The 26753-nt window shown below is 46.6% G+C and overlaps 1 protein-coding gene across 10 annotated transcripts in view; it reads right to left on the bottom strand.

The window, feature by feature from the left end:
• The window catches only part of PDPK1 (3-phosphoinositide dependent protein kinase 1), an 80325-nt gene that overhangs the window by 40253 nt on the left and 13319 nt on the right, over positions 1 to 26753 (bottom strand). For 3 of the 10 annotated variants that reach the window (XM_025984988.2, XM_072753970.1, XM_025984987.2), the window contains exon 2: positions 3475 to 3741. In XM_025984988.2, coding sequence (XP_025840773.1) covers positions 3475 to 3684 — 210 coding nt within the window. In that variant the 5' untranslated portion in view covers positions 3685 to 3741. Of the gene's footprint in view, positions 1 to 3474; positions 3742 to 4520; positions 5796 to 26753 lie in introns of those variants that run through there. The other 7 variants (XM_072753975.1, XM_072753968.1, XM_072753973.1 and 4 more) reach the window with 5 other exon arrangements.

The raw sequence follows: 26753 nt of genomic DNA on the forward strand, positions 1-26753 counted from the left end.
TTACATTTAAGTATCTGAAATTACATTAAAATATATTTGTCCTGTGCTAACAAATTTGACAGAATGTCAACGACTAAGTTAATGTGTTCTAATAGCAAACGCAGAGATCAATCAACTGCCTTCAGAAGGTTCTTGATCAGCTGCTAAGTTCCCCTGGTGCAGTGAAGTACACATTCAGGAACATTTTAGACTAACGTAACCCTCACAGATAGTAGAAAGAAACAGCAAACAATACCTCAAATGAGTCCTGGGAATTCCTTCAAAAAATAACTCTTAAGAATATGTTCATTGTAAAAAGCCGCCCCGAATTTGGGTTTTTTCAAATAATTGTGACCATGCCTTTCAGGTGACACTGTGCTCAGGTACGGTAAACACTCTCCCTGCCAGCGAGAGCACAGGAACTGAAGCTAAACAGGGCACACTGGGAGTGCCTCCTGCAAGCCTCACCTCCCACTCAGGGTGCAGTCCCACTTCTGACAGGGCCTTCTCAGTAGCAGAGCTAAGGATTGTCCTCAAATTCCATTCTCGGGACAGAGAGCCAACAGGGCATAGCACAACATGGGAAAGATATTTCTACACGAGCAGCTCCTGGCCACAACTGAGCACCAACTTCTACATGCCTGATGAGGCCAGCTGTCTGGGAAGTGGGGTGGCCTCCACCCACCACACAGTTGAGGCAGAGAATGGCCCTCCTAGATACCTGCACAAAGGGATGGCCCAAGGACCAGAGTGCAGATGGAAACCTGTCCAAATCCTGAGGGATCCCTGGGCCTTCTGGGAAGACCATTGGGAGACACAGGCCAGATTCATCCCACTACAGAATTCCCCAGCAGTGATCCTGGGAAAGCACTGTGTGAAATACCTTGCAGTTATTAAGAAGAATGGAGTTGGATTATATGTGCTCAAGTGGAAAGATCTCAGAGATCTTTCTAGAGGAATATACCTATGCAGGCTGTTCTCAAGCACCGGGAGGTGATGGGCAGGGGCTGGGGAAAGATACCCCCTCCCTAGGTTGTGTTTATGAAATATTAAATTTCTTCAGGGGAGCATGTACTAGCTACTTAGTAGGAAAGAGGAAGAAAAAACTATTAGAAAGTACTAATAATTAATGGGATCATTTCTGAAGGAGGCACTTAAGAATCTTTCTGTTGTGTGAATTCAACATTTCACATGCGGGTTTCCTTATGGGCAAAGGGCAGAAATATCCCTCTTCCAGAGAAGACATGACACATCCCTCCACAACACCAGAGCCAACAGCAGGGCTAATGTGGATGTCAAGATCACCCCCAGAGGGCCAGGCAGCAGCAGGCTGAGCCTTCCCACTCTCCAGGGCCAGGCTCGGCCAAGCGCAGATCCTGCCCAGATCCTGCCCAACCTGGAAACTGCCGCTGGTCCTCCACCCTCCCCTGGAAATCTAATTTTAAGTGGTCTCTATTTCAGGAGTTATAAGACCTAAGGGTAGCACATATAATTTGAGACCCAGGGCTGCAGGATTCCGAACAGTGCCAGGAAGAAGACTCCAGCTCCTGGTGCTTTTCCCCAGCACCTCCCTCAGTTCAAAAGGACCAGGGATGACAAGAACTAGAACTGGAGCTTTTCAACACCAGGAGTGCATCACCCAGAATGGATGGTGCCTACTTTCACCTGCTGTGCAGACCCATGGACAAGGGGCAGTTTCACATATAAGTGATCATTTACCGGTTGAGATAAATGTCCATGAAGCACAACTGAGAAGAGGGAACGCTGCTTCTTTTACTGGACTATTTTAAGTAATCATGCAGAACACCCAAGGTTCTTTTCAAAAGTGCTGCTTCTTTCTGAGAGGATCTGTGAATACCAGAAGTATTGGGGACCATGCTCATAGCCGAAAAGTTTTATCCTGAGGGCACAATTCTTTCATAACTTAAACAAACTGCCAATAAAAAATCTAAATTAAGGGACACCTGGGTGGCTCAGTGGCTGAGCACCTGCCTTTGGTCCAGGGCATGATCCTGGAGACCTGGGATTGAGTCCCGCATCAGGCTCCCTGCATGGAGCCTGCTTCTCTCTCTGCCTCTCTCTCTGTGTGTCTCTCATGAATAAATAAAATCTTTAAAAAAAAATCTAAATTAAAAATGTAAGGGGAGGGCTGCCCTGGTGGCTCAGTGGTTTGGCACTGCCTTTAGCCCAGGACCTGATCCTGGAGACCCGGGATCAAGGGCTCCCTGCATGGAGCCTGCTTCTCCCTCTGCCTGTGTCTCTGCCTCTCTCTCTCTCTGTGTCTCTCATGAATAAATAAATAAAATCTTAAAAAAAAAAAAAAATGTAAGGGGAGCAAAAGGCTAACACTGACGAAAACCAAGTCGGGAACATGGCAAGCTGTAAAACTGCACGTTCTTCTGTATAGTTTGCAACATTTCATGAATTTGTGAAAGGAAACAGGGGAAACACACTTCACATAAGGTTTCTTTCTGGAGGGTGGACAAAAAGGCCCTGACCGTTGCACGGGCCTCCCCACAATCTGCACAAGCCCCCAGCCCCATTACAGCTCCATGGGGCTCACACCTCAGCAAATGGGCTGCACACCTTCATTTCTTCGCTTAAAAAGGAAAAATGCCACAAGACAGGCACAATTCACTCAGGTAACAAACAGAGGTGCCTTGCATGTAATGTGCTGATGCAGACTGAAGCCAAGGCTACGAGAACCCAGAGGCTAGCAGGGCTAGCCCCTATGGGGAGCCTGATGTGGGACTCAATCCCAGGACCCTGGGATCATGACCTGAGCCAAAGGCAGATGCTCAACCACTGGGCCACCCAGGCGCCCCTATATATCATTTTAAATAAGAGAGAAATACCACAAAAGAGAGAGAGAGAGAGAGAGAGAAATAGTAAAGGTCATTAAAAGATTTCCAAAAGCTCTGAAGAGATACTGATACTGACACTCTCAAATGAAGGGGCAGGAAAGCTTCTGAAGACCTTGCTAATGGGACATAAGGACACAGGATGGAACCTGTTGATGACTGGTTAGAATAAAAACTAACTGCATTATAAACCAAACCAGGGGCACCTGGATGGGTGGTCAGTGGCTGAGCATCTGCCTTTGACTCAGGTCATGATCTCAGAGTCCTAGGATCGAGTCCCGCATCAGGCTTCCCACAGGGAGCCTGCTTTTCCCTCTCCCTGTGAGTCTCTCATGAATAAATAAATAAAATCTTTTAAAAAAACAAACCAAACCACAAAACAATCAAGATGCCTTTTAAAGCTTTCATCTATAAAACCAAGGCTTAAATATTTTAACCATCTGATCTACTTGGTAGTAGCTGGCACCAAATGACCCTCTGCAACCGGAGTAGAACTCCCGAGGGGTCTGAGACCCCCACCCCCTAGGGAAGAATATAGCCCTGGTAATTGGGTCCCCTAGCTCCAAGTCCTGAGGAAAGTCAGCCTTCCCAAAGAAATACACTCATTCAAGAAACAGCAGTTGTATATACTCACTGTGGAAAAAGAGCCTTCACCAAGAATTTTCCCAAATTTGAAGTCTTCAGGCCGTTTCTTCCGAGGCTGTGGTGGCGGCTGTGTGGTGTGTTGCAGCGAGTTGGTGCTCGGTCGGGACTCAGCCGCGGTGCTGTCCATGGTGGGGCCCTGTCTGCTACCACCACTGGGAATGCCAGGGGCCGTGCCGGACTCAGTCTGGGTCCTCACCATTGATGGGGACGGGCAAGAACATAACACCACACTGGACTGGATAGGAACGGTGTCATACTGGAGGACAAAGGAAAAAAAGGTAAGACGCAAAGCAGCTCAACTTTTCCTACATGTCTGAACTAAAGTGTTAACATTGTTATAACACGAATGCTACCAAGTATTGGGCAGGCCATCTGACATTCTGCCACAGGATTCAGGCCACCACTCTCCTCTCCCAAGTCCCTTCCCTTCTCAAATCCCAACCCTTACCCCCGATCCTGCTGCCCAGCACCCTCATCGTCCATCACCTATCTGCCTCCCCCTCCTCCCTCAGTCAGCACTGAGTGAATCTCCAATTACCCCCCAACCATGGCCAGTTGGCCTTCCCATCACTGCCCAACCTCAATGCTACCTGCAGTCAACCCCAACCCACGAAGGAAGCCAGTCCAAACTCTTTGACCATGGTGTCCCCATCCAAAACTCCTTGCCTACTCACCCATTCATACCTCATACAAGACTGGACACACAGAAGGTACTCAATTAGGGCCTGAACAAACAGACTGGTTTAAGACTATATCCCAAACTAAACAGAATTTTAACCTAGAAGTAATAGAACATGGAAGTAGAACTTCATGGAAAGAAGAGTCCAAGAACTGTCAATTACACATAAAAGTTATAGCTAAGGGGCGCCTGGGTGGCTCAGTCAATTGAGCATCTAATTCTTGAGCTCAGCTCAGATCCTGATCTCAGGGTCTTGAGTTCAAGTCCTACAATGGCCTCCACACTGGGTGGGAAGCCTACATTAAAAAAAAAAAAAATTAGGGCATCCCTGGGTGGCGCAGTGGTTTGGCGCCTGCCTTTGGCCCAGGGCGCGATCCTGGAGACCCGGGATCGAATCCCACGTTGGGCTCCCGGTGCATGGAGCCTGCTTCTCCCTCTGGCTGTGTCTCTGCTTCTCTCTCTCTCTCTGTGACTATCATAAATAAATAAAGAAAAAAATATTAAAAAAAAAAATTACAGTTGATAAAAATAAATACGTTTCTCAAAAAAGATAGCAGTGGCATCACTGGTTACCAATCGGGAAACTACCTGATCAAGAACCCAGAAGCTCAATTTCAACAAAGTTATCTCCAAATCAGGTAGTGTTAGGTTTTTAAATTATTTAAACAAATGAAACATTTAACAAATTTTATTTTTTAATAAAGTAAAATAAAAAGCCACAAAAAGGAAGTACTGATACATGCTACAAATTGAATGAACATGGCAAACATTATTATGCTCAATGAAAAGGGCCAGACATAGGGACGCCTGGGTGCCTCAGCAGTTGAGTGTCTGCCTTCAGCCTGGGGCGTGATCCTGGAGTCTAGGGATCAAGTCCCACATTAGGCTCCCTGCGTGGAGCCTGCTTCTCTTTCTACCTGTGTCTCTGCCTCTCTGTCTCTTATGAACGAATAAAATCTTAAAAACAAAACAAAACAAACAAAAAACCGGCCAAACACAAAAGGCCACATACTGTGGGATTCCATCTCCACGAAATATCCAGAAAAGGTGGATCCAGAGACAGAAAGCAGGTGAATGATCATTAGGGGCTGAGCTGGAGAAGGGGGTTGGTCTGCTAATGGGTATGGGGTTTCTTTCTAGGGCAACAAAAAAAACTCTAGAACTAGATCATGATGATGGCTATATAACCTTGTGAATACACTAAAACCCACTGAATTGTTTAAATAGATGAATTGTACAGTATACAAATTGTATCTCAATAAGCTGCTACAAATACTTATATCACATATAACTGCACTGATTTATAAACAAGAACTCATTCAAATTTATAAGACATCAAGACTTTAAGTGAAGAAATGGACAGGCACCAAAAAAACTCAAGGAACCAAAAGATGAAAACATGCAAGGTATCCAAAGCCACGTTAAAGTGACCAGCGACAGCCCTGAATGTTTGTAATCAGGGGAAAGGTTGGAGGATGGATAGACAGAAATGACAATTAAATATGTTCACAACACACAGGAACAGCAAATGCTGGCAAGGCTAGGATAAAACAAGGTACTCCTCTAACAGCAGCTGGCACCGATACACCCATGGTGCTGTTATCTTGTCTTCTGGAAAGCAATTTGGTAATCTGTGAAGAAAGCAATGACAGAACAGTTGCCAATGAGACACAAAGAAATACTACAGAGACACGAGAAGAAATAGTAAAACTTTAGGTGGGTATTAAGAAAGGAATAGACAGGGAGCTTGGGTTGGTCAGTCAGTTGGGCATCTTGCCTTCGGCTCAGGTCATGATCCCAGGGTCCTGCGATGGAGCCCCACATCGGGCTCCCTGCTCAGCGGGGAGCCTGCTTCTCCCTCTCTTGCTCCCCCTGCTTGTGTACATATTCTCTCCCAAATAAATAAAAAATAAAAATATTTTTAAAAATATTAGACAGTCTCAAAATTAAATCAGAAATACATACAAGTTCACCCACAACCACAAAGAAAATTGCCCTTCCCAGCTCTGACTCTGCAGTGCTCTAGCAGTGACATCATGAGCCTACCCACCACCAGATTGTTGGAGAACACCACAAAATGAACCCAGAGCATCCAGATTGTTTCTAACAGTATTCCCCAGTAAAAGAACTCAGGGGAAAAAAACAAAACAAAACCAGAAACAACTCAGGACAGCAGTCAACTCCATGTCTTAGAACAGAAAAACGGGAATATGGTATTTGTATCCTTTGCTATGTCTGAAAAGGAGGAGGCCTTCACAAGTGTCTGTGGTAGGAGGAAAGGGTAGGGAAACTGGGCTGGAGGGACTGTCACTCACTAGCCAAGCTGTGACTCTGTAAACCCTAAAAAGAGATCAGTAAGTACAGCTCATCAGAATAAGCCAAAATGGGGATGCCTGGATGGCTCAGACGATGATGCCTCTGCCTTCAGCTTAGGTCACGATCCTGGGGTCCTGGGATCAAGCACCACATTGGGCTCCCTGTTCAGTGGGGAGCCTGCTTCTCCCTCTGCCTCTGCCCCTCACCCTGCTTATGCTAGTTCTCTCTCTCTCTCTCTCTCTCTCTCTGTGTCAAATAAAGAAAACCTTAAAAAAAAAAAAAAAAAGCACCAACCAAAACGGAAAAATCCTTGAGTCTATGACGATTTTTGTCATACATAGGTGATAGGTGTATTGATACAATAAAAGCCTACTGATTACATTTCATTTTATAAATGTGAATGACTAAGGGAGCGTGATCACGCAGAGCTCTATTTTTTGTATTGTTTGTTTGTTCATAAAGGATAGACAAACATTTCCTCTCCGTTTATACAGGATCAGGAGACAACAGGGAAGTATGAAGAAACCAGAGTTCACGAACAGGAAGGGTAGGTGGCCACAGTAAGCAGCAGTGTGCACTGGGTGACAGCTCAGCCACCTCAAGAGGAAAGCTGAAGGAGAAGCTCGTCTGGAGATGCACTAATCACATAAAGTCAAAGACCAATCTAGAGAGAACATCCTGCTCCCCAGACATGACAAGTGCAGAGGCAGAGAGGGCAGCAGGCACCCGGGCAGCCCCCACAGTGCTGCACGAGCCTCTCTTCCAGCAGACACACCGTGCTCCAACTCCCAGCCAAGGAATCACCATCGACAACTGGGAGGAGGCAGGCTTCTTGCATGTACAGGTCTCTGGAGAGCATGAGATGCATAGGCAAGGGGCAGGCCTACCTTGGAGATACTGTAGGTTCCCTTTCAGACCACTGCCAACAGAGTGAATGTCACAATAAAGAGAGTCAAATAAACTTCTTGGTTTCCCAGTACATATAAAAGTTATATTTACACTCTAATGTAGTCTATTACATGTGCAGTAGCATTATGTCCAAAAAAACAATGTCCATGCCTTAAAAAAAAATACTTTATTGCTAAAAAATGCTAACCATCAGAGAGCTTAGCTAGCTCAGTCGGTAGGGCATGAGTTCGAGCCCTATATTGGGTGCGTAGAGCTTACTTAAAAAAAAAAAAAAAAGACCTATCATCGGAGCTTTCAGGAAGTTATAATCGCTGATCACATATCACCATAACAAATATGATAATAATGGAAAAGTTTGAAATGTTGCGAGAATTACCAATATGTGACACAGACACACAAAGTGAGCAAGTGCTGTTGGAAAACTGGCACTGACTGGCTGGTTCAGGGTTGTCACAAACTTTCAAACTGTAGAAAACACTGTATCTGTGGAGAGTAATCAAAGAAGCTCAATAAAAGGAGTGACACCTGTGACCAGTGTGAGAAATTATCCCACACCCAGTACCAGTGGAACATTTGGAGAATGACTAATCTATAGTACACAGTACATATGTGACCAGTGAGACAAGTCCTCCAGCTGGACTGTGAGTCGAGGTGCACCATTTATTTATGGAAGACTGCTGTTTTCTTGAACGCTTGATGGCTGAGCCGTAAGCCAAGTATGCCTTACACATTTCATAAACACTTCACCTCACAAGAGGCACCAAAGGTTGGACCAAGCTCTGGGGTTCAAACAGTACCTTAACGGTTTATCCCTTCATAACCAAAGCATACAACATAACAGAAGCCTAATCCAATTCAGTAACTTTCCCAGAGATTAGCAGGAATCTCTCTGTCCTCAGAGGCAGTTAAGTGGGGAAGTCACAGTAGCCAGGCTAAGGCCCATCAAGAACTGTGACAGGCCTGGACTGTCCTCACAAGCCAGGCAGGCTACACTGCGAGTGAGAGCTATGCATACAGAGCTCTGCGCACTCATAGGACTCCTGGACACAGCCAAGGATACATGCTCCCTGGGCCGTTAGGTCATCCTGGGTGCAGACCCTCAGGCCCAGGACTGAGACGCAGCTGGACTATGTGACCTAAAGGACACACAAGGGAGGAGAAGCGGGAAAGAGCCTGTAGTTCAACAGCACAGGCCTGGGTACTACAGCAGTGTTGTGAACTAATCTGGCCATGGGTCCACTGGGGAGTCACCAAAGACCCACAGATGAGGGGAGGGAAGAGTACTGCCTCTCTGTCATGCCCACCTCCCCCCACCTGTCCCAGCAAGTTCATAAATCTGATCAACATGGGTTTACCTAAATTCACCTATGTGCCCAGCCTCCTGTCAAGCAAGGCTCAAGGAGAGAGCAGAAGAGACACGTGAGACAGTGACAAACACGGCTTTTAATTCAAAACCAGCAAGTGAAATACTGATCAAAATCTCAAACATTAGCAAAGGCACCAACATATCTGTCCTGTGATTTGGCACAGGTGGGGGACAGCCCATGGCTTCTTCACAGTGGGCAGAACCTCAGCCCTACAGGTGAGGTAGGTAACATCCAAGAGCAATAAAGAGTTTCCCAAAGGGTGAGCCACTATGCCCAAGGGAGGCAGGGCATCGCAGGCAGCGGAAGTCCACAGCCACAGAAAGTGAGGGGGCATTGAAGACTTGGGTGTGACAATCCCCAGCAAACTGGTTATTCTGGGGACAAAGGATCCGGGCATCAAACATCCTGGGAGGGCCTTAACAGGGTTAGGAATGCTTACACTGGCTTCAGAAGCACTTACCAAGAAATGTCTTCAGCACAGACTTCCTGACTGCAAACTGACCAACATCCAATGCATGAATCTCACTCCCTCCAAAACGACGACCAGGTAAGTCTGATGAGTCTCTGGTTTACAAGCATGTATTCTTGAGAGCTTTCTTTCATCAAAGTGGTTTCTACAGTTATTAAAAGGTCTCCAAAAGAGATGGTCAAAGGAGATCACTGCCCCCTGAGCAGGCCCTACCCAGGCAGAGCAGCCCATGGGACACACCTCTGCCTATTCCCAGGCTCTGCGGCAGGTTGCTGGCTACACTATGTGGCACACTGGAAACTAAAGCACTATCTCGATAGATGCGGACCTGACTCTACAGACCCCATGATACTGAGCAGCACCAGACCTGGTACAAGTGCAGCATCATGCTGGATAAAGCCTGCTCCCTTCCTATCATCCATCCACAGGTGAGGATAGTAAGTGCCACAGAAAATGCCCAGGCCACCTGAGCAAGTGTGAGAGGAGACAGCAGGTGCCATGAGAACTGCAGTTTGAAAGTCAGGAGGTGTGTATGTCTTGTTGGGAGAAGCAGAGTGAATGAGACAGGATTCAGACAGTAAACAGCTCCAAGGACAGCACTGCAGAGCAGCCACTTTCCCTGCACACCTGCAGTACCGGGTCTGCCACTGTATCCACACCTCTGCTGTAGAGGACTTCAAACCTGATGCTGCAGCAGCCCAGTGCCAAACACACGGGGTCAGCCCAGATGTGCTATCGGAGCTCCTTCCCCAAATGAGTGCATGTTCCTGGCCACAAGCAGTGAGCATGACAACAGCTTCCATCTCATGGAAATGGGGCTCATGCTGGGAGTTGCCAGGGCCATATTAAAGCACAGCCCGGGACGCCTGGGTGACTCAGCGGTTGAGCGTCTGCCTTCAGCTCAGGGTGTGATCCTGGAGTCTTGGGATCGAGTCCCGTCCCCCCCCCCCCCCCCCCCCCCCCCCCCCGCATCACGCTCCCTGTGGGGAGCCTGCTTCTCCTCCCTCCGCCTATGTATCTGCCTCTCTCTGTGTCTCCCATGAATATGTAAAATCTTTAAAAAAATAAATAAAGCACAGCCCACTAGGAGGGAGCCAACCACCATGAGCTCCTAGTTTTAGAAAGTTTGTGGCCACTAACATATCTTCCATCCCAGTAGTTCTCAACTAAGGTAATTCTGCCGCCCAAGGGACTCTCAGCAATGTCTGGAGGCATTTTTGAGTGCTGTTGCTGGGGGAGGGAGGAAGTCATACTGCATCTACCAGGTAGGTTACAGAAATGCTGTAAATGTCTCAAAATGAACAGGATGGCCCCAAAACCAAGAATGATCAGGTCTGAGTGGCAACAGTTCCTGGGGGAGAGGTCCTGCTCTATTCTGGTGGACTCTTATGCTCCCTTCCACAGGAAGAACTCCAGCAAGTATTCAGTGACCACCCTGAAAGCACTCAGCACTCAGGTAGGCCCTGGGTGCTATGAGTTCCTTCAGCCACTCCTTGGGGCAGGAGGGAGAAAGAAGTACAGGAACCAGAAGCTGGGATCTGTGGAGAGCAGCAGGCGTGCCCAGTCTGAAAAAGGCATGTGAACAAACCCTAATGTGTTTGGGAGAGAACAAGAAACTCCCATGACCTAAACAGTATGCATGGCAGTGCTGACGAGGCTTTGCAGCAAAATACCCAACCAGGGGTGTGGCTTCACAGGACAAACCCCACCACCAATGTGCTCCCCGCCCTCTGGAGCTCAGGGGCAGTACAGGGACGTAGAACCAGTGGCTGGTGCAGGAACTGGAGGAGATGGACAGAAGGGAGTGTGCACACCACTAACATGGAAGCAGGGAGTTAACACCCCACTCCCTCAGCAGCCAGACACATTCAACTCCCAAGAGGGTAAGAACTGCAATCCAGCAAAGATGCACGAATCTGAAATGTCTCCACACAGCCCCTTGCTCTCTGGAAAGCAGTCACTCCAATAGCAGCTGCAAGGCCTGGGCTGGGGAACCGCAGGAGCACGGGCTATCTTATTCAGTTTCTCTGGGGTTCTGGGTTCACCTGGCCAACACACAGGTTTTGGCTGGAACACTGCTTGACAATGCTGTTTCCAAATGCCAAGCCTTTGACATTTCACTTGCTGTAAGATTATACTCAATAATTTCTCTGATTTAAGGTTTTAGGTTTTTTTTTTTTTTTTTTTTTTTTAACTAATAAATAAACTTTCAACTTGGACCTGGGAAAGAAAACCAGCTAGGAGCCCACTTTGCCGTAAAGAACACCGTTTATTCCATGGTAAAGCAGGCCAATGCGAAATAAGAACACATCCAGCCAGAAGTGGCACATGAAGGGGGAAGCAGCTGAGCCCAGCAGACCTGTAGCCTCTCAGCCTGTCCCAGTATGACCGTTCCTGTGGGGAGTCACCTCTCCTGGAAGGAGCCCCCCCGGACGGCAGGGATAGGTGCATTAAGACTTAAGACAATTCCACACACATTATTCTTAGCACTGTACCTTGAAGGTGGTCTAGAACTGAGATCTTGGTTAGACAGTGTTCTGTATACTTCACAGAGACTAATCATGAGATAAAAGTTGAGCCCCAGCTATTCCCACCTGTAAACACGAATGCACCTGGTACTCTTACCTTTACTGGCAAGTTCACCCTGCCTCAAAACACAATTCCAATGAGAGGTTTGAAGGCATTAATCAGCCTCTCCTTTGAGAAACATACAGCACCTTGGCATAAATGAATATAAACTAGTCCTCTTATTCTGTTGTTGGCAGCTGGCTGAAACCGTCAGCATGCTCTGGAGCCTGAGCCAACCTGTGCCTGCTTTGTTTTGGCAGATACTGAAGTAGAAGGCTTGGCCATAGTAAGAAAAAAGAAACAGGGCATTTGCTCCAGAGATGCAGGAGGGTAGTGAGTGGCCCTGAAGCCAGGTAGAGCAGGGGCAGGGAGAGAACGCCAAACAGGTAGCACAGTCAGTCATAACCACCACTCCTTCCACCTCTAATTCACAGGACCCCACTGCTTTTCCCACCCCCAGCTCAACAGGATGATCGTTGTCTGCCACAGCTTACAGCACATCCAGCAATTCCTGTCCACAGTCCTGGGAGGGGAAGGGGAACTCCAAGACCTTGAATCCACCCAGTGTAGATAACTCAGGCTGCTGGGGAGGTCACTCTCCAAAGCCATGGGTTCTCTGTTACTTCATAGGAATTTAAGTGCTTGTTTTGCTCATCAGAGTTTCCTTTTTTTTTTTTTTTTTAAGATTTCATTTATTTATTTGAGAGTGCATGCGCACGCAGTGGTGGTGTGTGTGTGGAAGGGGGGGGGGAGACAGAGGGACAAGCAGAATCTCTGCTGAGTGTGGAGCCCAACACGGGGCTCAATCTCATGACCCCAAGGTCATGACCTGTGCTGAAGCCAAGGATCACATGCTGAAGTGAATACACACCCAGGCACCCCACTCATCATAATTTCTTAAAGGAAATAAATTAACTACATTATTTTTTTTAAGATTTTATTTATTTATTCATAGAGACACACAGAACGAGAGGGGGGTGGGCAGAGACACAGGCAGAGGGAGAAGCGGTCTCCATGCAGGGAGCTCCACGTGGGACTCGATCCTAGGTCTCCAGGATCACGCCCCGGGGCTGCAGGCAGTGCTAAACCGCTGCGCCACTGGGGCTGCCCCAATTAACTACATTATTAATCCAAATAATAAACATTACCACTATGCTTGGAAGGGTCCAGGGGCATGGCCATAAGGCAGACATGGTCTCTGCCCCTAGAAAGCTACATCCTAATAGCGTTAATGGGCCTGATGTCATTTACAAAACTGGTTGGTTAAAGCTGTAAGGGTGGCACGAAAGAGACTGGCATGGGCGAGTGCTGGGGGTAAGAGGCAGACCTCTGACTGCCTTGGTGCTAGGGCCTCAGTTGGCAAGAGGCTTGGTGGAGGAAGTTTCTCAGGTGCTAGGTGTGGCCTCAGGTGGAGGGCCAGGGGAGTGCTGGCAGCTTAGATGGTGCTGCATGGCAGGGAAGAAAATATTCATGTATATGAAGTAAAATGTAATGACAGCTAATCATGCATCACATATTTTTAAAGATTTATTTATCTTAGAGAAAGAGAGCATGCACGTGTACATGTGGAAGGGGGGTGGGGGGAGGGAGAGAGAGAGAGAAGAAAGAGAGAGAGAGAGAGAGAGAGAGAGAGAGAATGAATCTCTAGCAGACTCCTTGCTGAGCATAGAGTCTGATGCAGGCCAATCCCACGACCCTGAGATCATGACCTGAGCCTGAAACCAAGATTTGGCTATCTCACCGACCACCCCCCCACCCACCCGCCCCGTGCCCTGCAATGTATCATACATTTTAAAGTTTCACTTTCCACTAATGTTTCAGATTCAAAATACAGCAGCCTTCACAAGTCAGAAAGAAAAGCCAGTCATTCTGAAATCAACATCCAAGTGCAGTATAGAAAGAACTCTGGATTTTTGAGATGGCAATAACAGATGCTATGAGACAGACAGACACTGACACACCTGCTTTGCCATTATGTGCTTTAAGTGAAACTCCAGGGCCTCAACACAGCTTCACTAATTTGAGGCAAATTCAGTCCTCTTAAGACCATACTGCTTTATCCACTTCATCAACAAATGAAGTAGTTCACTGAGTAACTACTATGTGCCACGCACTGCTCTACATACTGGAGATGTAACAAAGAACAAAACCAAGCATCTGCCTTCAGGTCAGGTCATGATCTCAGGGTCCTGGGATCAAGCCTTGAATTGGGCTCCCTGCTCAGCGGGAGCCTACTTCCCCCTCTCCTCGGCCCTCTGCCACTCTTCCTGCTTGTGCTCTTGCTCTGTCAAATAAATAAAATCTTAAAAAAAAAAAAAAAGCTACATTCCAATATGGCACACACATACCCCAAGAAACAAACATCAGGTATTGTTACAGTGTCAAATGATGATAAGAACTACGAGAAAGGGCAGCTCCAGTGGCACAGCAGTTTAGCACAGCCTGCAGCTTGGGGTGTGATCCCAGAGACCCGGGATCAAGTCCCACATCGGGCTCCCTGCATGGAGCCTACTTCTCCCTCTGCCTGTGTCTCTGCCCCCCCGCCCCAAATAAATAAATAAAATCTTTAAATAAATAATAAAAAAAAAAGAACTATGAGAAAAATAGGGCCAGGAAGGTAAGACAGGAGTATTTGATGTGAGTAGCTGTGAGATGTGCAAATTTAAACACAGAAGCCCTTACTGGGAAAGTGACATTGGAGCAAAGACCCAAGGAGATGGGGAAAGCTTTAAAGAAATCTGAGAAGAGCCTTCTCAGCAGCCCAGTTTGACCCACAGTACAGGCCACCACCAGACAGAACCCCTGGGTGCCAGGCAGGGATCTCAGAGCCCCTTAAACACCCCTTCTGGGTACCTCAAACTGTAGGGATGGGAGCCTGAGAAATGGGGCTGCCCAGAAGGGTACAAGCATCTCCTGAAACAGAGTGTGATGCTAGCCTAGCCACAGTTATACTGTCCGACATCAGCCCTGGGCTCTGAGATGCTGGCCACCAGACTACTACTGCTCTGGTGTCCCCTCTGCTCCAGCAATTACAGGCACAATGACACAGGAACCTGTCATGGGCAGCCTTTCTCCTTCATGGAATTCTGCAGTTTCCTTCCTGCCTTGGCCATCGCGTGGCAGCCAAGCACCTCCGTGCAAGACCAACTCTCAGGGCCCCTCCCTGACAGAGATGTGTATAGGGTCAACCGTATGCTCCTGCTTTCTCTTCCCACAGCCTCGCATGTGTATGTTTTAGCGATTAATTTTACCTCTGTAGTTAAGAAAGATAGCCACAGTGTTACTCTTTAAAGCATTTAGGCATCAATTGTGAAACAAAAAGCCTAAGAGAAAAGCCCTTTTAGTGTGAAAAGTCCAAATATATTTTTTGTATTATAATTGTTATTCTAAACAGCCAATAAACACATATATATATTCTTTTACATCTTGTGCTCTCTTCGGCAGCACATATACTAAAAATATTCTTTTATATCTCAAGGTGGTACTTAGGCAGCATAGTGGCACTGAGATGGTCTGCCACAATCGGGGGGAGGAGGGGGACAATGGCTAACTGGCAGCCCCACGGGGTGGGGGTCGGTCCCAAGGTGCCCCTTCTAGCCAGCCAGCACTCCACCCTATTGAGGCAGCACGGCTGGGAGATCCCAGGTGACCCAGGACCTGCGGGTAAGTCATTCCCTCCCGGCACGACCCAGTCAGCTTGCCACCCACCTGATGACCCAAAATTGTAGTAAGTAAATAGTTTGGGTTACTCGATAGCTTCTGAAATTTAAATTTCTAGAGAAATTTAAAGTAACAAAACCCTAGTTATGCCTATCCACTATCCCCATCTTCCCTAATAAAATGGAGCTGACCACAAGTTCTCAAGAACTTTGCCACCATGTCAGCATGAGAGTCACATCACTCGCCTTTCCTACATACACATGTGCACATCCCAAATCTAAGCCCCTCACACCCAAGGGAAGGCTGGGCGCCACGACCTGCTTCACCAGTTTCACACCAGTGGCTTCTCTGGCTCCCCGTGGCCTACATCAATGCTGCTCCCTTCCTGCTAGGAGTTCCCCCACTAGCCATGCTCATCTCTACTGTTCCTTCCCCATTCCCCAGTACCAGCAGCCCTCAATCTCTCCCTCCCTCAGAACGAGATCCCCTTCTGTGTTTCCTTCTCCTGTCTCCTATGTGGCTGGTCAGGACAAGCCTCAGTAACTCCCTCACTGCTGAAAGATGTGGAAGATGTGTCTGGGGCACAGCTCTCTCGACAACAAGGAAGGACAGCTGCTCTCAATTGACCTGGGCTATGAGATTCATAGCCACTGACCTCTGGCAGCCTTGGAGCCTCTGGAAAAGGCGGACACACGTCCCCCATGTGTCTTCTCCACATGAATCTCGTTCTGTGCATATTTGTGTGTCGTAGAGAATCAGTAAGCACAAGTGACACCTGTTGTGCTCACCTCACCTTTTCTGAGCAGGAACCACAAGCAGCCCTTCACAAGAGAGACTCTGACAGGAAGACAAGCATGAGTCTTAACTGACATCTAGGGGTGCCTCGGTGGCCCAGTCTGTAGGGCAGCCAGCTCTTAATTTGAACCCCACGGGAACTCCACTTAAGGATCTTGGCCCCTCCCCATGTGTACCCACAAGCATGCACTAGTGCTCTCTCAAATAAATAAATCTTAAAAACAAAACAAAACAAACAAAAAACAAAAAAAACCAACCTTACTTCCAAGTGAACTTGTAAAGTGGGTATTCTCTGTAGACTTGTTTCATACAAATCATATGTAAAAACTTAAAGAATTTCAACTTCTTTAACAGTTTGAGTATTGAGTTCAACAGTCCCCTTTCAGAAGTAAAAACTTTCAAGGGAAAAATAATTTGAGACCAAGTTACATTTTCATATCCACCAAAAACATAGTAAGGCTCAACTGAACTACACACTACCTTGCTTACCCACTAAGAGTTAAGGAAAACATCAGCATCGATATATCCAGTGACCACCATTCACAACTGCTAAATATAACAAATATTTTTGACATACAGATTAAAACACAAACTTGGGGCAAAGGAGAACAAATGACCCACAGATTTCCTTCCCACATCCCGCCAAATCTCACACCCCAGACAAGATAGCTTCACTAACCCTTAGGAAACTAACTACTAGGTTAGTTAGTTTCCTAGGTAGATGGAAGCTTATTTTTATTTTTTAAAAAGATTTTATTTTGGGGGGCACATGGGTGGCTCAGTGGTTCAGCATCTGCCTTTGGCTCAGGTCGTGATCCCAGGATCCTGAGATCGAGTCCCACATCGGGCTCCCCACAGGGAGCTTGCTTCTCCCTCTGCCTATGTCTCTGCCTCTCTCTGTGTGTCTCTCATGATAAATAAAATCTTAATTTTTTTTGGGGGGGGGCACCTGGGTGGCTCAGTCACTTAAGCATCTGCCCTCAGCTTAGGTCATGATCCCGACCGAGGTCCTGGGGTCAAGCCCCATGTCAGGCTCCCCACTGAGTGGGGAGCCTGCATCTCTCTCTCCCATTCCCCTCACTTGGGCTCACTGGCTCTGTTAAATCAATCAACCAATCAATCCTTTAAAAAAAAAAAAGATTTCATATTTAAATAATCTTTACATCCAACATGAGGCCCAAATCTAAAACCCCGAGATCAAGAGTTGTATGTTCCACCAATTGAGCTGGCCAAGTGCCTCTGGAAGCTTATTTTTAAAATACAGAGCCACGTATTTTTAAAGCACTTCCCACAGTCAGTAATCACTGGTGGGAAAGCACAGGTGGGAAAGTGCAGGCAGGGGTGAGCAAGCTCAGCCAGGTCACAGGAGGCTATTGCCAGTGTCTGGGGAGAAGCCACAGTGACTCCCAGGGCTCCTGCATCTACACAGAGGATAAAGCTCAGCTGCAGAGGAGCTTTCTAACTCAAAGTAGTTTGAAGGTGGTTTTAAGATGGAAGACTAATGGTTTTTCCTCCTTTGTTTGAAAATGTAGTTTAGGGGATGCCTGGTTGGCTCAGTTGGTAAAGCATTTGCCTTCAGCTCGGGTCATGATTTCAGGATCCTGGGATCAAGCTCCATGTAGGGTAACCTGGTCAGTGGGGAGTTTGCTTCTCCTTCTCTCTCTGCCCCTCCTCCCCAGGTCAAGCTCTCTCCCAAATAAATAAATAAAATCTTTGGGAAAGAAAAAAAAAGAAAGAAAGAAAATGTAGTTTAAAAACACTTCACAATGAAAAATGTCTTATCCACTCATCCCCACTAACAGACATTCACTAAACCACTACTAAGAGCCCAATCCTACCTGAGCCCTGGAGACTAGAAGGAGAAAAGGCAACAGCAGCTGGGTGGACACCAGGAGGCAGAGAAGGGATTTGCAAGAAGAGAACTGACTGGCAATTCTTAGATCCCTCCAGATGTTTCTTTATCTGTCTTATCTTTATCTCTTCAAGAATGATAAAATGCAAATTAAGCAAGGATTTCAAACAAAAGAGCTTGGGAAGTCTGAGGCTGGACTCAGGGTTGGTGTGAGGAGAAAGTCTTTCACCTTGAGAGGAAGGCCACAGCTCTGCACCAGAGCCAAGGATTCAAAGCTGTGGGCCTACACTCCCCCTATCTGAGCAAGGCAAGTAGGTTCTTAAAACATGTTTTGGTTCTTAGGGGTCACGCTGAGGAAGAATCTAATTCTGTGATACCACTAGAATAAATATCCAAAAGTTTAATCATTAGTTACTAAGCTGTTTAAACCTTTTGTGTATGAACTAGTAGTCTGGGTCTTGGATAGACAGACAAGTCGCAAGCACGAGTGAAGAGTTAACATGGAACTGTTGGAACTTGCACTCCACAGGGCCGATCTCAGCTTTGCTCCTCACTGGCTGGCTGACCTTGACAAGTTACATCTGTCACCACTCTGTGGCTCAGACTCTCCACCTCACAGCCAGGGATAAGGAGAACTAGAGTTCTCAGGCTTGCTGTGAGGATTTTAATATACATACATATATATGTGTGTATATATATATTTATTCATTTGAGAGAAAGAGAGAGAGATAAAGAGAACGAGCAGGAGAAACTCTGAGTACAGACTTCCATTTGGGGCTCGATCACACCACCCCAAGATCATAACCTGAGCTGAAACCAAGAGTCAGATGGATGCTCAACCAATTGTGCCATCCAGGGGCCCTTTACTGTGAAGATTTAACAAGTTAATCTATGCAAAGCCCACCAACCAGCCGACTCAGAGGGTGCACAATAGAAGCGGTTTTATGATTAAGTAACACAGAAGACACAAAGGTTTCCCGTCCAAGGGTCATCAGATCATAAAATAGGGACAATTTTTGAGACAACAAATGAAGCCTATCCCCTTCCCACTTATGGTTTATGTGTCGGAGTAAAACAGAATCAAATACATACTGTATTAGGAGGTCAAATTCTAACTCTGGCAGATAAAATGATACAGGAAGGGTGAACCCCCTAACCACCATGAGAGAAGCTATGATCAAAATCAGGCCCTTCTATGGTCAAGATGCTGCCACACAGCCTAAGGCTCCAGCTAGCAACCTCTCCCTGGGAAAGGATCCCAAACTCAAAAAGCTAAGTGGTCTTTAAATGCTGCCTGGGAGCTCTAAAAGACTGCAAGACAGGTATAGCCAACACACCCCACAGTGGGAACACCATATTCTGGGCTTCTGTGTTTGCAAGGGTGGGAAGCTGCCATCAATCAGACCAGCTCATCCCAAAGAAACGCTGTTCTCACATCAACTGGCTGCACTGGCAAAGAACATTTCTGGAAGAAACTCCTCTCACCCCAAGAGATTCCATCAAGCCAGGGCCAGCAACCACTACTGCCTCCCCAACACCCCTGAATTCCACCATGAAGAACTGTGGTGGAGTAGCAAAATCAAGGACCCAAGTTCTAGATTTGAGACTTAGCTGAAACCAGGGTAACCATGGGTAAGCCACACTCTCTGAACCATAACTGACTCTTCTATAAAACAAGGTTGATAACATCAACCCAGCCCCTGAGGGCTGCTGAGTGCCTGCAACAGACAAGAGCAGGAAGCACTCTGGGAGGTGTGTCCTGGCTCACAGGGCAGAGTGGGCGTGACAGGAGGGGATGCTTAAGCTGGGGTGCTTGTCTTGCCACATGCTCTGCAGGCCACATAGGTCTTCAATCGCACACAGTCGGGGAGCTGGCTGACACAAGACAAGTGGCCACCAACACTCTGGTGCAGCACGACATAAAGCAAAATGCAGCTTCTCCTAACACAAGTTGGAACCACACTCACAGCTGAAACTCCAGGGGGTCAGCTGGCTGAATTTAAAAGAAGACCAGAGGAAGACTGTTTCTACTGTTCCATGGAACAGAGCAGAGAAAGGGCAAGCATGAAGGGAGAAGCATTCAGTGGGTGATGCCTGAGGATGGCCACATCACCTGTCTTCCCACTGTGTCCCCTGTACCCTCTGGAGCCCATCACTGAGCAAGAAACAGGAGAGGCAGGAAGCAGAACACAAGGTGGGGACCGCCAGCCGCCTGAGATCCAGTGCTCAGGCCTGACAGAGGGCAGCACTCAGCAAACACCATCTCTGAACGTCACTGACCTGCATCCTCACTGTTGACTCTGTACACATGTCACCACATACACTGTGATACCCTGAAAGTACAGTCTGCGTGAACAAAGGAGCTCTGCTTACTCCTTGCATTTTGGAAATGTCTAAAAGTATCCTTCACACACCATTAAGTTGATTAATGTGAACATGATGCCAGGTACCCTTGGACCGCAGGGGATGAGATTATAATCAGGAGGGCCACTCAAGGGCTCCTAAGAACTTAGCAAAACCCTATGTTTAATGCAGGGTGGTGGGCATATGTGAACCTGTTCATGTGTTCATTCTTTAAATTCTCCATATAAAGGACACCTGGGTGGCTCACTGGTTGAGTTTCTGTCTCTGGCTCAGGTCGTGATCCCAGGGTCCTAGGATTGAGTTGTGCATCGAGCTCCTTGCATGGAGCCTGCTTCTCCCGCTGCCTAGGTCTCTGCCTCTCTCTCTGTGTCTCTCATGAATAAATAAATGAATAAATAAATAAATAAATAAATAAAATCTTTAAACAAATAAATTCTCCATATAATTATATACACCCCTTACAAATACAACTTTAAATACTATTAAGATAAAATTATTAAAATGCCATTTTTTCTCTAATTCTAAAAATAATAAAAAAAAATAAATAAAAATAAAAATAATATTTATTAAGTGGTTACTGTTTGCTACACATTCCTCTCAGCATTTTATATATATTATCATGGTTAGTCCTCAAAACAACTCTCGGCATCCTTTTTTTTTCTACAGCTGGGGACCCTGAGGCACAAGGCAGGTCCTTGGCCACAGTCCCACACCCAGCAGTGAAGCCACAGTCAAACTCCACCCCAGTTAGCAGAGGGTGTCTCAGATGCTGATAGTGTGTATCATGTAGGTTATGGAGAAGTGTGTCCCTAACCTGGCAGGCTCTTTGTGGGGTGCATTTAATAATCACTACCAAATCACATCTTAGACTCACACTCTCTGCCCTCGCAAATTCATCTACGTAGAACTTAGCTCAAAGAGTCAGAAATTCAGACTAAAATGCACATTACAAAAACATTCATTAAGGGGCACCTAGGTGGTTCAGTGGGTTAAGTGGCTGCCTTCGGCTCAGGTCCTGATCCCAGGGTCCAAGGATCCAGCTCCACATCAAGCTCCCTGCTCAGTGGGAAGCCTGTTTCTCCCTCTGCCTGCCACTCCCCCTGCTTGTGCGCTTGTGTGTGGCTCACTCTCTCAAATAAATAAAATCTTAAAAAACAAAAAAAGGAAAAGTTTAAGCTGAATGTTAGGTAAAAACAGCAGGTCAAAACTGAGTCAGGTTCCAACGGGGGTCCCAATTTAGTTAGCAAACAAAAGACAGGGAACAATGAGGACTGCTAGGCCATTGGGCAAAAAAACAGACAGATCTTCCAGTGGGCTCCCCGTAACTATTAACCTTGTTAGCTGCCAAGGACAAAGTCCGACCCGGGCAGGGTCAGCAGGGACGCACAGGGGCTCCCAGCAGGTAGGGATCTCAAGAGGCCTTCTGAGTGGTCCACTCACCACAGGAGACCCTAAGTCCTCCATGGACACTGGTGAGATCACATGGGACCAACAGACCTTTTGAACTTCCAGGGTCACCAGTTCACTCATTCACAAGGACTAACAATGTGTGATGAGTACTTGCTAAGGAGATGAATAAGCTAGTATCTTTCAGACACAGATCCTCTGGGTGGGGTGGAAATCATTAACTACCAGTAGGGGCCCAGCACAGAAATCCTATTTCTGCTTTTCAATCCTGTCATCCTGGAGCTATATCAGAAAAACAGCAACATTTCAAAGACAATTAATCCATATACTTCAGATTTCATTTCACAGCCAAATAACCCTTGGACAAAATCTAAGATGAATATACATTAAAAGCTTTACTAAGTAAAATCTATTAGAAAACAATAACAACACACTCTTGCCTTCTGTTTTGCTCAAATTAATAATTTAACATATTAAAGTTGACAACTAAGAAATACTGGGTTTCTAATCTGAAACCACATTAATTATATACACCACTTAAATATGAACCTCTCACGGGGAATTAAATTCATTCAGCAAATGTCTTCCCAACAATCCAGTCTGGAAATCTGAGTGATACCTAACTTGAATCAAAAGGTTACCTCGTGCAACCTGCTGCACTAAGGCCAGCAGATCTTGCTTCCTGTGCTACCCACAGGAGCCAAACCCTGGCAGCCCCTCTTTCCCAGTCTCTAGCTTCTGACCCCAGCTCCTTAGAGGGAACTGCCCATGACCTCTTCAAGACTCAATAGTCAAAAATTAAAATCTCATGCACAGGCACTTCCAATGAAATGAGGACCTTTTTCTGGGGTTCCAGACCTACCATTCCCTCTCCTCTGGTCCTCTCTGCTGGACAGGGGCCCCTTAGTGCTTCCCACCCTTGTGACAGCTACAGCTGCCTGCCCCTTACCTTTTCCTTCCTGATGATGAGTCTCTAATTGTGCCCTCTCCTCCTCCTCCTGTGTCCTTCCATCTCAGCGTGGACAGCACTGCACTCCTGTCCTTGCTGGCCCATGGCTCCCAGACCCGTAAGGGAACAACATCTATCCTGGCAAGGTGCAAGATTCTAGGGAGCAGTAAAGGGACTGATGGGAACTTCCCACAGTTTCTTAAAATATTCTGGTTTTATCTTCCATCAGTGTTTCCCACACATAAACATACAATCACAGCGATATGGATAACTGTTCTAGTAACCCTAACAGATTATCCTGTAAGAAAAATACCAAATTAATGTGTTCACATTTTTGCTTTTAATCCCCTCAAAGTTCTCTCTCCTTGAAATAGGAAAAAAAACAAAAACAAAAACAAAAACAAAAACCAGCCCCCAGAATGCCACCAGCCACACGAATAAATGTCATCTGGCAGGAACACCCCTCCAACAGTGAACACTTGTGTGGTTTGCGACAGCAGAAGAGTGATTTCTAAAGGAGGATGCCACCACTCCTGACACCTGAAAAGGTGCCAAAAGCAGCTGTTTTGCCTTCCTGGGCTCCATATCTGCAAATTTTCAATAAAGAGTTTCTTACTGGGAACAATAGTGGCCAAATGAAACACAGAAAGACTGTCCCAGTGTTAAGGACTAACTCCCCCAGGAGAACTTCACAACACCATCAGCATGCAGAGACAGATCTATTTTGTCTAGCATGACATTCAGCCACATCTCCTCCCAACAATCAATTTAGAGGCAGAAAAGGAGGATGAGGGCAGGAAGGTGGGCAGGCAGGCCCGTCTGTATTTGGCCTTGTCTTAGCCTTCAGGCCAGTCAGAGCCCCGTTGTGGCCCACCGACATCTTAGGGCACATCTGCCCCTTGCCAGGAGCCACCACCATTATTTTGTCCAGAATGTTCTCCCCTTACACTTGTACCCTGCTCTTTCTTCTTAACAATTCCTACCTCAAAAACAACAACAACAACAACAACAAAAAAAACAAACAATTCCTACCTCTGTAATGGTCTCATACCTGCTGTGGTTATATGGAAAGGAGGCTGGAGAGGCAAATGTGTAGATGGGAGAGAAAATAAACCAAATTCATCTCAGATTTTCCTGAGATGTTTATCATCTGAGTTCCAGGCTGGAAAAAACTCCAGACTCTGCTCAGGGGGTTCAATCTAAAAGCCTCTAGTAACAGCCCACAAGTTCATCTGTGACTCAAGGCAAAGGTCTTCAGACAATCAACAAGTACCGTAACTTCACCAGAAAGCAAGAAAGCTAAAAAAGAACGAATAAAAGCTAACCACTTACTTTCACAAAGGTCAGGTGACAACTCCAGCCTCCTGCCTGCAAAGAAAGGACCTAAGTAGACTGTGGCAAATGCCCACTGGATCACTAGCTGCAAATACTCCAGGGCCTGATCCTGGAGACCTGGGATTGAGTCCCACGTCAGGCTTCCTGAATGGAACCTGCTTCTCCCTCTACCTGTGTCTCTGACTCTGCCTCTCTCTCATGAATAAATAAATAAAATCTTTAAAAAATGAAAGAAAGAAATGCAAGGAAAGACTGAGAGTATGGAGAGTATGTGCTCGAACAAAGAAGAGCAAGGAGACATGATGATAACTGACTGTGGCTCCCAGAAGGAGCCTTAGGGGTTAACTGAGGGAGCCCCAACCATGGCTGTGTTTGGTTCAGAGCGTGGTGCCCATACACATTCCTTAGTTTTGATAGATATGGCATGGCTGCATAGATGTTAACACCAGGGGAAATAGGGGTGACATGTTTTATAGGAACTCTGTGTGGTCTTTGCAACTTTTCTGTACCTCTAGAATTATTCCAAAATAGAATTTACTTTATTCATTTTATTTTATTCTATTTTTAAGTCCTCTCTACACCCACAGTGGGGCTTGAACTCACAACCCCAAGTCGTGCGATCAAGAATTGCACGCTCCAACTGAGCCAGCCAGGCACCCCAAGTTTATTTTTAAAATGTTTGTTTGGGCAGCCCGGTGGCTCAGTGGTTTAGCGCTGACTTCGGCCTGGGACTTGATCCTGTAAACCTGGGATCGAGTCCCGTGTCGGGCTCCCTGTTTGGAGCCTGCTTCTTTCTCTGCCTGTGTCTCTGCCTCTCTCTCTCTCTCTCTCTCTCTCTCTCTCTCTCTCTGTCTCTCATGAATAAATAAAATCTAAAAAAAATAAAATAAAATAAAAATACGTTTGTTTGGAGTCTACTTTGATAGCTTCAAGCAAACTCAAAGGATTTGGAAACATCCCGTCATTTAAAAACTTGACTCAGGATCAGTGCTCAACACTAATTTGAAAAACGTAGGTAGGGCTACTAAGGAAAGTAATACACTTAAAAGAAAGAAAAAAAAAAAAAAAAACCTAACAGAAAAAGCTTAGAATACATTTCCTAATACCACCACCTTCTTCAGCTTGCATGGCCCAAAAGCCTTCTGTTTTTGGAAGCAGAGGTTTCTTAACACTAGAAACAGCACTCCCCCCTCAAACTTCCTCCACACCCGGCTGTGCCCTCCACCACCACCACCACTCCACCCTCTGGGCTGCCCAGCCAGGAAAGCCCCGGTGCAGTGCACCTGGGCCAGGTTCCCCTGCACTCCTCTCTGGAGCAACCCCACAGAAGCTTGCAGGACAATGCCCTCCTCTGGGGGCACCAACCTCTCAGCCCCTGGGGTAGGACTGTGGTTGGTGGGGCTCACAGGGGCAGGGAGCATGTGCAGGCTGTCCTCCACCCACTGAGCTGCCATCTCTCATGCAAGGATTCCTTCAGGCCGGGAGCGTGGAGCCCTGGTTCTGTCTGTGTCTCTATGACCAGCACAGCCTCACCCTCTTCCACTCCAGAGACAAAAAACACAATGCCAGCAGCTTCTGGGAGGAGAGTTTTCTAAGATATTAAAAAAAAAAAAAAAAAAAAAAAAAAGGCATTTAGATTATGAGTTTTGTTTTCTTTTTTAGGAATGAGAATAAGGGCAGCCTGGGTGGCTTAGCGGTTTAGCACCGCCTTCAGCCCAGGGTGTGGTCCTGGAGACCCAGGATGGAGTCCCACATTGGGCTCCCTGCATGGAGCCTGCTTCTCCCTCTACCTGTGTCTCTGCCCCTCTCTCTCTCTCTCTCTCTCTCTCTCTCTGTCTCTCAGTGTCTCTCATGAATAAATAAAATCTTTAAAAAAAAAATGAGAATAAAATGCATTCACAAATAAAATTTATATTTAGATACACATTTTTAAAGCTGTATATATGATAATAACCAGCTACGTACATACCATCAGTTGAAGACTGTAATTTTGACCAGTGAAAAAACCCCATGAAAGAAAAATGCCAAACTGCAGGGAAAAAAAAAACCAATTAACAATGGAAAAACCAGGCAGTAAACGCTGAGCTTCAGAGATCGCGCACTGAGGGAACAGATTATGCTCTCAGTCTCCTTGTCCAGCCTAAATCATGGGCCATTCCAAGAGGAAAAAAATGCAGAACAGCTCAGTGCTCACCCTCAAGGAAGGAAGCCAGTTAATAATGACAAGAGCCCGGAAATGAGCAGTTATCAAGCTTCTTAGATTCCTAAGTAAGTAGCTTGCGACCTTACCTGCCCCCCAGGGTCTGGCTGCTGTGACTCTAGATCAGACCTTCCTAAGAACGGAGCTGAGCAGAGCCAGTGTCTAGCAATTTTCCCAAAGAATGGGGCTGGTCCCATCATTTCCCAAAGGAGAAATCCATGCAGCACCGCTTAGCGGCCAGCGTTGGCACATGCTGGGTCTCATGTTCTTGTCACTCCTAACTTCCTCCTAGGTTGGTGGCTCTCTCACTCCCTGAGCATGGTGAGTCAAAGGTGCGTAGGTCCATGGTGGGAACCTCTAAGACAAGGTGGGCTGCTTGGACACCCCCCAGGACCATC

The sequence above is a fragment of the Vulpes vulpes genome, chromosome 3, assembly GCF_048418805.1.
Source record: "Vulpes vulpes isolate BD-2025 chromosome 3, VulVul3, whole genome shotgun sequence".
Lineage (NCBI taxonomy): Eukaryota > Metazoa > Chordata > Mammalia > Carnivora > Canidae > Vulpes > Vulpes vulpes.